The sequence below is a fragment of the Apostichopus japonicus genome, chromosome 8 (assembly GCF_037975245.1).
Source record: "Apostichopus japonicus isolate 1M-3 chromosome 8, ASM3797524v1, whole genome shotgun sequence".
Taxonomy (NCBI): domain Eukaryota; kingdom Metazoa; phylum Echinodermata; class Holothuroidea; order Aspidochirotida; family Stichopodidae; genus Apostichopus; species Apostichopus japonicus.
This window is the reverse complement of record NC_092568.1, coordinates 15,667,138-15,679,877: the sequence shown is the minus strand read 5'-3', so window position 1 is coordinate 15,679,877 and position 12,740 is coordinate 15,667,138. Positions and strand designations below refer to the sequence as shown.

At 36.4% G+C, this 12,740-nt stretch overlaps 1 protein-coding gene across 10 annotated transcripts in view; it reads left to right on the top strand.

Moving 5' to 3' along the window:
- LOC139970675 (ryanodine receptor 2-like) overlaps nucleotides 1–12,740 on the top strand; it is a 161,278-nt gene that overhangs the window by 90,133 nt on the left and 58,405 nt on the right. For 9 of the 10 annotated variants that reach the window (XM_071976568.1, XM_071976569.1, XM_071976566.1 and 6 more), the window contains 11 exons: nucleotides 1,036–1,193; nucleotides 2,007–2,105; nucleotides 2,567–2,798; nucleotides 2,981–3,105; nucleotides 3,495–3,643; nucleotides 4,254–4,458; nucleotides 5,826–5,961; nucleotides 8,125–8,364; nucleotides 9,861–10,074; nucleotides 10,449–10,702; nucleotides 12,258–12,430. In XM_071976568.1, coding sequence (XP_071832669.1) covers nucleotides 1,036–1,193; nucleotides 2,007–2,105; nucleotides 2,567–2,798; nucleotides 2,981–3,105; nucleotides 3,495–3,643; nucleotides 4,254–4,458; nucleotides 5,826–5,961; nucleotides 8,125–8,364; nucleotides 9,861–10,074; nucleotides 10,449–10,702; nucleotides 12,258–12,430 — 1,985 coding nt within the window. Of the gene's footprint in view, nucleotides 1–1,035; nucleotides 1,194–2,006; nucleotides 2,106–2,566; nucleotides 2,799–2,980; nucleotides 3,106–3,494; nucleotides 3,644–4,253; nucleotides 4,459–4,853; nucleotides 4,990–5,825; nucleotides 5,962–8,124; nucleotides 8,365–9,860; nucleotides 10,075–10,448; nucleotides 10,703–12,257; nucleotides 12,431–12,740 lie in introns of all 10 variants that reach the window. The other variant, XM_071976563.1, reaches the window with a different exon arrangement.

Below are 12,740 nucleotides of genomic sequence, written 5' to 3'. Positions count from 1 at the left end.
TGTTATGATATGCCTGAAAAAGGCAGCTGAACAACTATTCCATCTTTGAATATCTCTGTAATTGATTTTTTTCTTTCTGAATGTGTGATGTTTAAAAATTAGTTTTCTTTGATACATTCAAGTGTAAAAACTAGATTATTTTACTTCAGCAAATTTTCATCTACTTACATACCTAGTTACACATGATATTGTATAACCATCTACTACAATGAAAAATGTGTTGATGCGGGAGAAGAAAGGGGGTTAGTCTTGGGAAGAGACGCAACCTTTCCCCCTTATTTTAAACTTTAAATTTTGCAGTTCTGTTGTATACCTATGCTAGATCAACATCAAAGCTCTGCCTGAGGTCATTGGTCAAGACAGCTGGTTGTGTTCGCAGTGTAAACCTTTGCTTCATCAGACACATGTCCACAGAGAGGAAACATTCATGTGTGTCATGTAAAATCAGGATATTTGCACTCATTTGTATACAACACTCCAAGTACAAGTAAAAGTACATGGTCCTAATTACAAGATCACTAGTACAATGTGATTAGTAGTACAGATACAGATAATGTGAGTGAAAATATGCATCACTAGTACAATGTCATTAGTAGTACAGATACATATTTAAAATATGAAGCCATCAGTGTGGAGACAAGTATTTTATTTTCAAGTATTTTGAATATCAGACAATTGCCCTCAAATATAAGTATGAGTACTACAAGTCTGCATTATTAATTTTTAATTATTGAGGAAAAAAGAAAGAAAATTTAGCGCCCATCCATGGAGAATGTGTTGTCGATAGGGAATGATTTGCAGGTGTTCTCTTTCTTATTTGAAAGTTTTTTTGATCACTGTTGAACAGCAGCAGTTCTTAACAAGAGTGGTTCATTGCGGGTATGTCAGATGACTGATTTACCTTGCCTTCAGAACTTTTGATTACTATCGGGATAATATGACACGTATTTCACAACATCATAGTTTGCTCTGAAGAAGATCACTTAAGAATCACAGGTACAATTTTTGACATATGAATTTGTGACTAACTTTCAGGTGTTACAGACGGGATTGGGATTTTGCAGTTGGAATTACATGAACCTGTCAAGCTAGCTATGTGCAGCCTATTACAACATCTTTGTGATAATCAGCTGAGGCATCGAGTTGAGTCCATCGTCAACTTCTCACATGATTTTGTGAGGGAGTGCCAAACTGTGAGTTCCAAGACCAAATCTTAAAAGAATAGTCTAGGTCAAAATTTCCTTTTGATATGTTACAGAGGAACATTTTAGTGAAATTTGCATTTAATTCCTATTTACCATTTTTGAGATATTGACAGATGAAGTTATCTGATATTCTACCAAAAGTGAACTTGAAGCAAACAGGTGTGATGTCATAGTTGCACACTGACAAGACAAATAATGTTTTGTTTTTTTCATTATTTTTCAGTCTATTGATTTGACCTTGGATTGGATAGGGTTACTAGTTTGTCTAAAGGGGATGTGAAGTTTATAAAATACCCATACCTATGGCACAGTCATATTATGGATGTTTCCAATTGTGGAGTATTAAGTTAGACGTAAATATTAAAGGAAAACAAAACATATATCAGTGTGCAACAATGACGTCACACCTGTTTGCTCCAAGTTCACTTTTGGTACGAAAGGTGGCAACTTCAACTGTCAATATCTTAAAAACGGTACATAGGAATTGAATCCAAATTTCACCAGAATGCTAAGATTATGTTCCTCTTTAACATATCAAAAAGAAATTTTTACCTGGACTATGCTTTTAAAGTTCATTAAGTTAGCTACAGCAATCACTTTTCCATAGCCTGCAAAATGCAGCACAGTCTGTTTTCTTTGATTGTGTAGTACTTTTTGCTAATATGCATTGATCATAATTCTGTGCTTAGTTTGTTTCATGGATTAGGGTATTCACCTTTTCCTAACCTTCAGCTTCATTGTATTCTCTATAACTCTAACATGGCTGCCATTCATAATTTTCAATTGATTTACATTATGTAGGATCAAGCTTGTCGTTTGAAGGAAGTCCGGACAACTGACATGCCACCTATCATTACTGCAAAGAAAACAAAAGAATTTCGTTCAACTCCCCAGGAACAGGTAAGAACATAGCTGAAAGAGCTTAATTTGTTTTAATGCTGAATTTATGGACTGAAACATGAATGATTCAGATGACTGATATGTAATCTTAGCTTTATGCCTTGAGCACCCTTTTTCTGGGTGGATATGTGTAAATCTTTGTTATTATTATTATAATAGTATACAGAGTGTGATACCTGATAACATACTGACCTCATGGTGTGGTTTTCTGTAACTTTTTCTCATTCCTTAGCAGATGTTGCATTGCAACCCATACATTTGCATGATTATCAGTCAATCAAAGATAGTTCCTAATATAGTTCCTAAACATAGTTCCTAAATATTCCTGGGAAACAGTAACCATAGTAGATTGATTGATTGATTGATTTTCATACAACTTTATCATCATCTACATAGTTACATAAAAGCTCAGCAGCTAATGGGTCTTTAATAGAAATGATTACATTGGTCTTGTCTTTCAGATGAGGATGCTACTGTCATTCAAGGAACCAGCAGAGGGCCTTAGTTGTCCTGCACGGGAAGATCTCAGAGACGTGCTAAGTACATTTCATACCAACCTTGTCTCTCATTGTGGTGTTCATGAAATCGATGGTAAGAATGGAGATGATGAGTCATGGGTACTGAAGCTATTCAACAGTATCTTCAAGTCTAGGAACAAGAACAATAAGGATACTCCTCAAAAGTTTTCTCCAGGTAAGACATCTCCTTGCTCTTCTTAAGTACTTTTTAAATTTTAATTAGTAGTGTTCTGCTTAAGCTAATTTGCTCACATGTTTGTTTGAAACTGAACAGTGTTCTGTGATAAATTTATTATGGAGATGTAGAATTTTGTATGAATTGATTATCTTCCAAAAATCATGGTTAAATTTCTTTAGACTCCTTATCCAAGCTGATATCAGAGACGATGATTAAGTGGGCTGAAGAGAAGCACATTGAAGATGCTGAGCTTGTTAGAGAGATAGCCAGGCTGCTACATAGACAGTACAATGGAGTTGGTGAGGTAAGATGGAGTGTACCTACACAATGGAATACTGGACTTCCACTTTGTTACATTATGTAGCTTTGTTTATTGGTTCAAGCCAGCATAGTTAATTGCTATGGATAGTAAGCTGGGTTTATAGTTTCATATTCATATTTATCATGAATTAAATATCACGATGTAATATTCCTTTGCACAAGTGTTGCAGAAAAGGTCAGTGGACTTGCTGTTCACATAAAGTAGGAATATTAAATTTGTGTTTGCATGAATACACATTAACAGTGACAAAGTATGACTTCAGTATGTGTATGTTTTTGAGCATTAACTTATTTAACTAGCGAATCTCTTTCCTTTTTCGATCATGGTTACATCACTCAAAATATTAATTTTGATTTTTCTTTTGACTATAGCTTTGTCAAGCCATTTCAAAGACCTATGTAGTAAGCAGAGAGCAGGAAGCTGACATTATTACATTACTGAACTCACTTAGTCAGATCAGATCCCTCTTGAAGGTACAAATGGGAGCAAGTGAGGAAGAAGCCATGATTAAGCATCTCTGGTAAGAGCACCGTCACATCACTCTCAATAAATGTTGTGGATCCGGGAAATTCTAAATATATGTTGTGGACCCGGGAAATTCTCAATAAATAATGAAGATCGGGGAAATTCTCAATAAATGTAGTGGATTGGGGAAATTCTCAATAAATGTTGTTGATCAGAGAAATACCCAATACATTTTGTGGATCGGGGATATTCTCAATAAATGTTGTGCATTGGGAAATAAAATTATTGTTATTAGTATTCAGATTGTAGCCTGTAAGCTTTCAATGCCTTGCTCAGAAAACTTATAGTCATAGTAATAAAGGACAAACAAGCATGTACAAAGATTGTGTAATTATATGTAAAATGGAATGATTAATTAATTCTACATGTGTATGTAGGTATGCCACAATTGACAAACATAGTCAACATGTCAACAAATGATCAAACAAGAAGGAACTTCTGTATGTTGTTTATATACATTCATTCTGCTAGTGTATCTGTTCCTATAATTGTGTAAGTGATCCGAATAAATATCGCAAAAGTCAGCATAGAAAGCTATTGTTTATAAAAAGAAGTGAAAAGCAAATTGGCAGTAAATGACCAATTTTGTGTTTCTTTCGTTGAAGGGATTTGACAGACAACAAAGTGTTCTATCAACATCCAGATCTGATGCGTGCTCTGTTTGTTCATGAAACTGTCATGAATGTGATGGTGAATGTGTTAGAAAAACATCAAACATCAGTGCAACTAACCAGTTGTGAAGATGGCAGTAAGAAAACCACAAGTGTCTTCATAGCACTTGGAAATACCGATAGTGTTTCACCAGATGAGGTAAGCTGGCAATAAATGTGCCAGACTGAACAATTTCTGTCCTTCATTCATAGAAATATGAAACACTATGAGGGATTGTACTGTTACAGTTCAAGCATATGCGAGTATAATAGGAATAATATCAGATGTTCTAAACAATACCTTATACCACTTGAAATTTCATTTTGTCGTTTCCTTGAAACTTACTTATTAAAGGTCATATTAGAGTTGAATGTGTGAATCAAACAAACTATTCTGTCTAGTTCTGATAACCATATTTTCATCATTCTTCATCATGTATATATGTCATTCAGTCACATAACTGAATGCACTGAACTATTGAGCTACGTACAATGGTATCGACAGGCAGTTCATTGCATGGTTAGTGGAAGGTTTATATAACTCCTTGCATTCAGCCTCCAGAGTTTAATCGTGAGGTAATCACAGCCTGCTCCAGCTTCTTGAGCTACTTCTGTCGTGTCAGCCGGCAGAACCAGATGGCGGTATTTGATCAGATAGAATACTTCTTGAACCAGAGTGACATAGGATTGTGTGAGTCCACACTGCATAGTGATAAATGTGTGCGTCTGTGTGTGTGCTCTCCACTTTGTGCTCTTTACTAACACACTCATGCCCAGAAAGGGACTAACAATGATGTCAAAGGAAGTCAAGTTTGCTGTGAAAAAAACATTCTTTTTGTCTTTAACCCTGTCCTTACCTGCTTTGATGTCACGTATATAGATTTATTGGTTTCTGCTAGTCAGACAACAGTGATGTAATTTAGCTTCCCTTTCTTCATACTAACACATAAAACCAGAGAAAATGATCATCCTAGAAGACTTCAGAAGGATTTGTTCATTGACAGAGATGACTGATTGTACAACCAGTAGTAGACAGTTATAGTAGACTGTAAGCTTCACAAATATCTCAGAATAAGTTAGCTTGGCTTGTAGTTCTTCTAAGAATACCACTTCAAAAGTACTCAGGAAGTATTTATTACAAAAGATTTATTGTCAAAGATATTGGTAAACAAAAGTTACCTGAGGATTGGAAATTAATAGGTTTCACAATAACATTGAAGTCTTTTTGTATCCTTCATCTTTGCCACAGAATCGATTGGGCCTGTGATGAAGAATTAGTTTGAAGATTAAAATTCAGAAAGAAAGTACTAGGTTTCCTTGAATGATTTGTTACTTGCAGCTTTTGTCTTGGGACTGCATTGTAACAGTGGTTGGCTTTACGGAAGTCATTGTTAGTTACCTATTATAAGCCATTGTTCCATGTTTTCTCTCCTACCTTTTCTCTCCATTTTGATCTCCTTTTGAGATGGTGCTTGCTGTGATTTGATGCATGTTATGCATGTTTGCACTTTCTCTCTGTATTTGCAGTCTTGCAGGCTCTACCGCCAGCTGAGTACTAATTGTTGCAGGTTCTTGTGCTATTTTTGCCGCACCTGTAGACAGAACCAAAGAGCCATGTTTGACAAGCTTGCATACATGCTTGAACATGGCTTTATGGGCCTTTGTAAGTATATTAAAAGTAGCATATTACTTCCCCTTGTGACAGCATTCACCTTCTTTTCTGCCTTTTTTGGTTTTGATGATAATCGTAACCTAAGCAGTCATGCTGGTGTGCATGTGCATGCGTGTGTTTGTGACGCCCAGCTTGTAAACAGGGTATCTCAAGAAGGGAAGCTTAGATAGATCTCATATTTTGTGTGTAGGAGAACATTATTGAGTACAAGAAGCCTAAAGGTCATTTGGGGTCACCAGGGGTCAAATTGTGAAAACCTTGTAAACATGATATCCTAAAGAAGAGAAGCTTGTACAGATATCATATTTTGTGTGTAGGAGTACCTTGTTAAGGAAGGGAAGCCTATTGTTTTTTGTGGAGGTCAAAGGTCATTTGGGGTCACCAGGGGTCAAATTGTGAAAACCTTGTAAACACGATATCTCAAGAAGGTAAGCTTGGGCAGATCTCATATTCAAAACGTATATGAACCACATTGAGTACATAAAGCCTATAGTTTTTGGTGGAGGTCAAAGGTCATATGGAGTCACCAGGGGTCAAATTGTGGAACCTTGTAAACATAATATCTCAAGAAGGAGAGCTTGGGCAGACCTCATATTTGGTGTGCAGAAGTATTACATTGAGTACAAGAAGCCTTTTATTTTTGGTGGAGGTCAAAGGTCATTTGGGGTCATCAGAGGTCAAATTGTGAAAACCTTGTAAACATGATATCTCAGTATTGGAAGTGTGGGCAGATTTCATACTTGGTAAGAAGGTGTATAACATTGAGCGAAAGAAGCCTATTGATTTTGGTGAAGTTCACAAAGGTCATTTGAAGTCAACAAATGCCAAACAGTTACTTCACTCCCTCTTACTTGTCTCTCTACACTAACGCACCTTCCTAATTATAATATCGCAAGAGAAGCTTGGACAGATTGCATGGTATGTAATTGTACCACATTGAGTACAAAAAGCCTTATGTTTTGGGCAGAGGTCAATGGTCGTTTGAGTTCACCAGGGGTCAAATTGTGACAACCATGTTTTACACAATATTTCAACAAGGATGGATGTCATATTTAGTATGTTGGTGTATCACATTTAGTACAAGAAGCCTGTTGTTGAGGTCAATGGTCATATCAGGACAGCCTTTGTCATTGTGAATTTATTATTTGTCACATCAAACTGCTTTACTAAGATTGAGTATGTTGTACACCCTCACTATACATTTCGTCAGATTCATGAAGAAAACTGCTCATGTTACATCATTGAAACCACAATGCATTTTGGCATTCTGGTTTTTACAAACTCTCAGTTCAATATATCAATTTTGAACTTTTGCTGTCATGACTATCTGTGACTACAGACATTATAATCGATGACAAATTTTTAAAACTGTTTATTTCAAATTTGATTTTGTTCTAGACTTTGGAATTTAAATAAGAGAAATGCAGATTAGTGTGGAACCAAGTTTGTATAGCTTAATCGTTGGATGGCATGTGGAAGGAAAACTTAAGTTGCACTATATATAGTATATATCTTTTGTTATGTTATGTTATCTTATGTGATGTTATATTATTTTATGTGATATTATATCATGTTATGGTATCTTATGTTATGTTATGTCATAATATATTATGTTATAGTCTTATGTTATGTTATGTCATAATATATTATGTTATGGTCTTATGTTATGTTATTGTATATTTTTAATTCTAATTTGGAAAATGATGTTGATTATTTAATTAAGAACAGATAAACTTGAGCACTTAAATTGTTATAACTATTAATTATCTTTACCAAACACCGTTTACTTTTCATAGGCTGTCTATATTGCTATGTTACTGTTTTTCCCCCTTCTATATTCTCCTAATCTTTATTTTCCTGCTTGTATGTTACCAGTGTCAACTGTTTTGTTGCTTGGACTGCATGATCATTTGCTGAGTTGTTTTTATGTTTTGGTTGCTTTTCTATTTTGCTTTTGTAGAGAAGCAATGCTGTTTGAGTTTGTGAAATGCAATAATTAACCATGTCGGGAGAGTGATGGAGCACGTCTTCAAAGCAGAATTATTTTAACTTGTTAAGCTGTTGAATGTTTCTCATGAAATAAGTTACCACAACTGTTGCTACCTACTTTGAAGGCTTTGACTCCTATTTATTTTCCTCACGAATACCATATAGCCTATCCATCCCTTCGGGGGTCGTGCCCATTAGATGTTGCAGCAGCTTCACTCATGGATAACAATGAACTTGCCTTGGCTCTGCGCGAAGCTCACCTTGAGAAGGTGATATCATACATGTCCCAGTGTGGTGTGCAAGACAATGATCGTATGCTCTCCATGGGTAAACCTTTAATAGGATGGGATCCAGTTGATGGAGAGAGATACCTGGATTTCATGAGGCACACTGTTTGGGTTAACGGTGAGTCCTGACAACAGACATTACTATACCCTGATGATTGGGAAGCTTTTAATCTTTATTTGTTTACATCCTGAGAGTTTTATTCTGATGTGGTAAGCACTAATATGTCAAGCTCTTTCAGAAATGGAAATCTACGTCGTCTATATTTTATACAAGGTGATTTCAACTGTGCCTTAGGCAGTAGGTGCTGCCCAGACTATCTACGTGGTCTATATATTATACAAGGTGAATTCAACTGTGCCTTAAATGCAATAGGTGCTGCCCAGACTATCTACGTGGTCTATATATTATACAAGGTGAATTCAACTGTGCCTTTAATGCAATAGGTGCTGCCCAGACTATCTACATGGTCTATATTTTATACAAGGTGATTTTAAGTGTGCAATAGGTGCTGCCCACAGTCTGCTCACTGTTCAAGGTGATTTTTTGTAAGTCTTACTTAGGCATGATAATAATCATAAATCAGGCAGTGATTGTTTACAAAATAAAATTTTAAATAATCTCAAACTCTCACCAGGAGAGCTTAATGATTGTGTGTTCATTCGTACTTAGTAAAGATTCCTAAATCCTATTGGTCCATTCAGGTCAGCTGACTGTGGTTAATCCTGTGAGTAACGCACGGTAAAATTACGGGGCATCACTTTAATAAATCTTTGGTTATATGTAACCAAAAATGTTTTGTTTTATGATTTTTTCCCCCACACAAATGGTAGTGTATGAATGAACGGGGTTAATCAATGGTCTAGCGTGCGTTACTCACATGATTAATGCACTCTGGGTGTTAATGCTATCGCTGGATGCACTCGGGCTCCGCCCTCGTGCATCGCTTGCATTATCCCCCGATCCTGCATTAATCCTGTGAGTAACGCACGCTAGACGGTTGATTAACCCCTTATTAAACCTGGTGAACAATGACATAATGATACGTTACATCAAATTTGTGGAGTTGCATAACCTGCTAGTTAGAAGGCAGCTAAGTGGCTCAGCTTGTGGAGATCTCTTAGTTATATTGAGTAATATCCAATTAGATAAGTGTAAGTGTTAAATGACTTGTTAAATATTAACAAAACAATGCAAAATATTTTTTTTAATATCTTGACTTTGGGTCAAAACTTGCCATAGAAAATCTGAAATGTCAATTTCAGATTTTTTCAAATCTTCAGTCTATCTTCCAAATGGAATCAAATGATTGTTATTTTTTTGAGAGAGTTGTTCACAATAAAGTATTGTTAAAATACAATATCTTTACTTACATGGGTAATTACTCATGCTAGTTGGGTCTGCTTCTTTCTATCTAGTGTCATGGGTTTGTCCCTATATCTTTAAAATTTTTAAATGATCAGGTAAACCATAGGAATAATTCTTCTTATATTCATCTCAACATGTGTGCAATTAGAGGATTTGGGATTTGATATGTGATTTTAATTGAAAGTTGTGCACTCCTAGGTAAATATTTTTTTAAAGAATCATTGAACAATTTTGTCTTTCTTTATCAGGTGAAACAGTAGAGGAGAATGCCAACTTGGTGGTGAGGCTGTTAATTAGACATCCAGAGTGTCTGGGTCCAGCATTGCGAGGGGAGGGCCAGGGTCTACTGAACGCCATGGAGGATGCCATAGAACTGTCAGAAACCACAGCAGACTTTGTTGACCACTTAGCACCAGTGATACTCATGGAGGATGGAGTAGATGGTCCAAAATTCACTTTGGAGTAAGTTCTCCAAATATATTGTTTGAAATTACATGTTTAAGTATGGTAACATTTGCTTTTCTGTATTTTCAAGATTAATTTCAATTGATTAAATGAGAGATATTGCATGTTAAGTAGTTAGTAGTTATGGTTGTATGTTGGGCACGGGTAACAATGAAATAAGCTGACATATTTATCTGTGTGGCATTTAAGCTTGTAACATTGCTTTTGGGATTGTCTACTTCCAATTGTTGACTGAGAGAATGTCCCGTGTGGAAATTAATTCCGTAGTGCTTGAATGACATTGAATGTTTATTTATATTAAAATGAGTTCTTGTCACCTATTGTGTTGGCTATTCTTATCCATAAATGAGTCACCTCTCCTTAACTTTTAGTGATTCTCCTGATGAGGTTGAAGATGATGAAGATGATGTGGACATTGGGGGTGCTGTCCTAACATTCTATGCAACGCTTATTGATTTACTTGGTCGTTGTGCCCCAGATGAGCAGGTCTTATTGCAGGGCAGGACAGAACCACAAAGGATCAGAGCCATTCTACGTAGCTTAGTACCTATAGATGACTTGATCGGTGTCTTGAGTCTAAAGTTTAGTCTCCCATCACCTTACAAGGTCTATGAAAAGAAGGACGGTAAGCCTCAGGACTGATTCAAAATCTTTGGGAAACTTTATAAATAATAGAGAAATGTGTTGTCAATATATCTGCAGAATTGCACTGTTGTAAAAGACTGATGAAATGCATGTCTACTGGTTAGAAAAGTGTGCTCTGGTCAGCTGGATACCACAGTGGAGTATTCTGATGAAATGCATGTCTACTGGTTAGAAATGTGTGCTCTGGTCAGCTGGATACCACAGTGGAGTATTGTTATGAAATGTATGTCTACTGGTTAGAAATGTGTGCTCTGGTCAGCTGGATACCACAGTGGAGTATTGTTATGAAATGTATGTCTACTGGTTAGAAATGTGTGCTCTGTTCAGCTGGATACCACAGTGGAGGATTCTGATGAAATGTATGTCTACTGGTTAGAAATGTGTGCTCTGGTCAGCTGGATACCACAGTGGAGTATTGTTATGAAATGTATGTCTACTGGTTAGAAATGTGTGCTCTGGTCAGCTGGATACCACAGTGGAGTATTGTTATGAAATGTATGTCTACTGGTTAGAAATGTGTGCTCTGGTCAGCTGGATACCACAGGGGAGGATTCTGATGAAATGTATGTCTACTGGTTAGAAATGTGTGCTCTGTTCAGCTGGATACCACAGTGGAGGATTCTGATGAAATGTATGTCTACTGGTTAGAAATGTGTGCTCTGGTCAGCTGGATACCACAGTGGAGTATTCTGATGAAATGTATGTCTACTGGTTAGAAATGTGTGCTCTGGTCAGCTGGATACCACAGTGGAGTATTCTGATGAAATGTATGTCTACTGGTTAGAAATGTGTGCTGTGTTCAGCTGGATACCACAGTGGAGTATTCTGATGAAGTGTATGTCTACTGGTTAGAAATGTGTGCTCTGGTCAGCTGGATACCTCAGTGGAGTATTGTTATGAAATGTATGTCTACTGGTTAGAAATGTGTGCTCTGATCAGCTGGATATACTGGTTAGAAATGTGGGCTCTGATTAGCTGGATACCACAGTGGAGTATTCTGATGAAATGTAGGTCTACTGGTTAGAAATGTGTGCTCTGGTCAGCTGGATACCACAGTGGAGTATTCTTATTAAATGTATGTCTACTGGTTAGAAATGTGTGCTCTGGTCAGCTGGATATACTGGTTAGAAATGTGTGCTCTGGTCAGCTGGATACCACAGTGGAGTATTCTTATAACATTATTATTGTCAAAATCGTAGGTGGGAATCATGAAAATGTTGCCTTTTCCTTCCGCATTACCAGTATGATTCTCTCTTCTTATGAAATATCCACTTTTATCCTTCATAATATAAAGTCATATTTGAGAACGAGAAATTACTGACCAACAATTACAAAATTTCATCTTCTCTGTAATTTCAAACTTGTGGCATTGTATGTGCAAATGTGTTTGCATGACCAATGACTATGGCATGCTGCGCACGTGGAGTTGGATTAAATGCTATTAAATATAGCAGGAATAAGTCAATAAAGATGTAAATTAGGTGTTATATTGTATCATATCGTAGCAAGAAATCTTGTTTTTAATTAATTTGCAGAAGGGGCTGGTAAACCGTTAGGTGCTGACCTAAAAGGATTGACACCTTGTCATAAAGAGTGTATGCTGCTGTTCTTAGAGAGAGTCTATGGGATTTCTGACAAACAGATGTTCTTCAGTCTTCTGGAGAAGGCATTTTTACCAGACTTGAGAGCAGCAATAACCATGGATACTGTAAGTTTATACCTGGAATATTTGTTTAACACAATTTCTTGTTTATCTATTATTGAAGGAGAAGAACAAAATGAAAAAGTTTTTGCACTGACTGAAGTTCCTGGGAGATTTCATGTAATTCTTTCATTCTCATGAACAAGACTTATACCGGTACTCACTATCTCCAGCTGCCTCACTCTACATACTGTGTACATATAGTCAGATGAGGACAATTTATACAGGCCTTATGTGCCATTTGTTAAGTTTTAAGAGTAAATATAAAATTCAAACAATCTATGAAAGCCTGGTTTTTTCCGCATTTCACACATGC